Here is a 1,992-nt window from a genome sequence, read left to right as displayed (position 1 = left end):
GTTTCTGATGCTGGCGGTGAGCATTTAACGTTCCACACGCGCTTAATTAAATTCACTTTAACTACTCGCAGTGCAGTGAGTAGTAAGAGTAACAAAAAACAACAACACATTTTGCTACACACATACGCATCAGCCTGCGTGTACCTGCAGCCGAGTGTGTTTATTTATCAGCCCAACCAAAGCGTTATCACTCACCCTCACCTTTGTGGTTGAGACACACATACACACACACACACATGCACACACGCACTCTATAAAACTTATCTCTCCTGTTGTGTTCGTTGCGCTTTTCATTGTCCTCTTAAGGCGGGTTCACCGTTCGTGTCCGGACAACTTTTTATTTTCTCTCAATAATTTTTTGTCGGAGAGAGTGCTGAAGTACGGTTCACCGTTCAGTTCGGCACATTTTATTTGCCTCTAAAGTCAATAGCTGATGAACTGTCATTTGGGTGAAATTTGACGTAGTGAAAAAGTAAAATAAATAAAAAGCTGCCAAATTTGAATTACAATATGGAAAGGCATCAACAAATCCAATTATTTTGCGTGGAAGTTCAAAAATTTTGCCTATTAATTAGATTAAACCGCTTGAAGCAGAAAAGCAAAAGGTCAAGAAGCTGTGCTGTGCGTAAATTACTTTTGGACCGAGGCAAAGATGGTTTTTATTTTTCGCGCATACCAAAGATGCGTTTGAATGACGTTCAATCGTTTATAAATTTTCACCGCATGGATCCGACGACCTTCGATGAGCTCCTTCACATTTTGGGACCCAACTTGAAGAATCAACCCAATAGATTTAATGAAGAAATATCACCAGGAGAAAGATTGGCTCTTACTTTAAGGTAAACGCTTTAAGGAAATGATGTTTTTTGGAAGAAATCTCCGTCACTCATTGCTAAATTCGATTGGGAGACAAAACAATTTCAGTTCGTTTAACCTCCAGTGGTGATGCGTTCCAAAATAGATAATATACACATTATGTACTTCATTGACCTGCCCTTTTGGAATAGCCAGCCACAATGAAGCCCGAAATAAATTTTAAATGTGCATTCTATAGTAAACCGGCTGCCTTTATAGATATTTAGCGAGTGGAGATAGCATGAAATCAGTTGGGTTTTATGGATTTCTAATTGGCGCTTCGACCACATCTAATATTGTAAGGGAAACCTGTCAACAGATATGGGAAAAATTACAATATGTTTTCCCTACCCCTTCTGAAGACATGTGGAAAAGTACTTCAGACGAGTTCTTTTTGGAATGGGACTTTCCCAATTGCTTAGGTGCAATAGACGGGAAACATGTCGTAATACAGGTGTGTATAAAAATATTATATATACACATATACAGGCGTAAAAGATGATTATAAAATACCAAAATTTGCAGGCGTTTCCGAACCACAATTCGCTTACTTACAACTACAAACATACGCACAGTTTGGTTTTAATGGCAGTGGCCGATGCGCACTATAAATTTATAATGGTAGACATAGGTGCTTTAGGGCATAATAGTGACGGTGGAGTGTTTAAAAATTCAAAATTTGGCAACAGTATTTTGCATCACCCGCAAAATATGAAAATTCCTGGAGAAAAAGTACTTCCTAACACAAATGAAATTGCTCCTTTTGTTTTTCTCGCAGATGAGGCATTTCCTTTACGAAAGAATATAATGCGTCCATATCCTGGCCGAAATGTTACGAACTTGCCTCAAAAAGAATTAATATTCAACAAACGCCTGTCCAAAGCGCGAAGGGTTGTTGAAAACGCATTCGGAATTTTATCCAGCCGTTTTCGGATATACCGCAAACCAATTATTGCAAGCAAGGAAACTGCAATAAATATTGTGAAGGCTACAGTGTGCTTGCATAATTGGCTTCGAGACAAAAGCGCCTCCAATTATTTAAACGCGGATGAAGTTGAAGAGGACAGCGAATTAGACATTACCCGAATTGGTTTACAACCAATATTATCTTCTCGAAGTAATCATGCCTCACAAGAT

The 1,992-nt window shown here is 38.7% G+C and overlaps 1 protein-coding gene across 1 annotated transcript; it reads left to right on the top strand.

Moving 5' to 3' along the window:
• Nucleotides 1–317: 317 nt before the first annotated feature.
• Nucleotides 318–1,992, top strand: LOC118741750 (protein ALP1-like; the record flags this gene model as incomplete). Its single annotated transcript, XM_036473724.1, is given in 2 exon segments — nt 318–1,309; nt 1,381–1,992. Coding segments are annotated over 2 exon segments (825 nt in total), but the record flags the coding sequence as incomplete, so codon positions are not given.

This window comes from Rhagoletis pomonella, unplaced genomic scaffold (genome assembly GCF_013731165.1).
Source record: "Rhagoletis pomonella isolate Grant_MI unplaced genomic scaffold, Rhpom_1.0 Rhpom_scaffold_00006, whole genome shotgun sequence".
NCBI classification, from domain to species: Eukaryota; Metazoa; Arthropoda; class Insecta; order Diptera; family Tephritidae; genus Rhagoletis; species Rhagoletis pomonella.
This window is presented reverse-complemented; position numbering and strand designations above follow the sequence as displayed.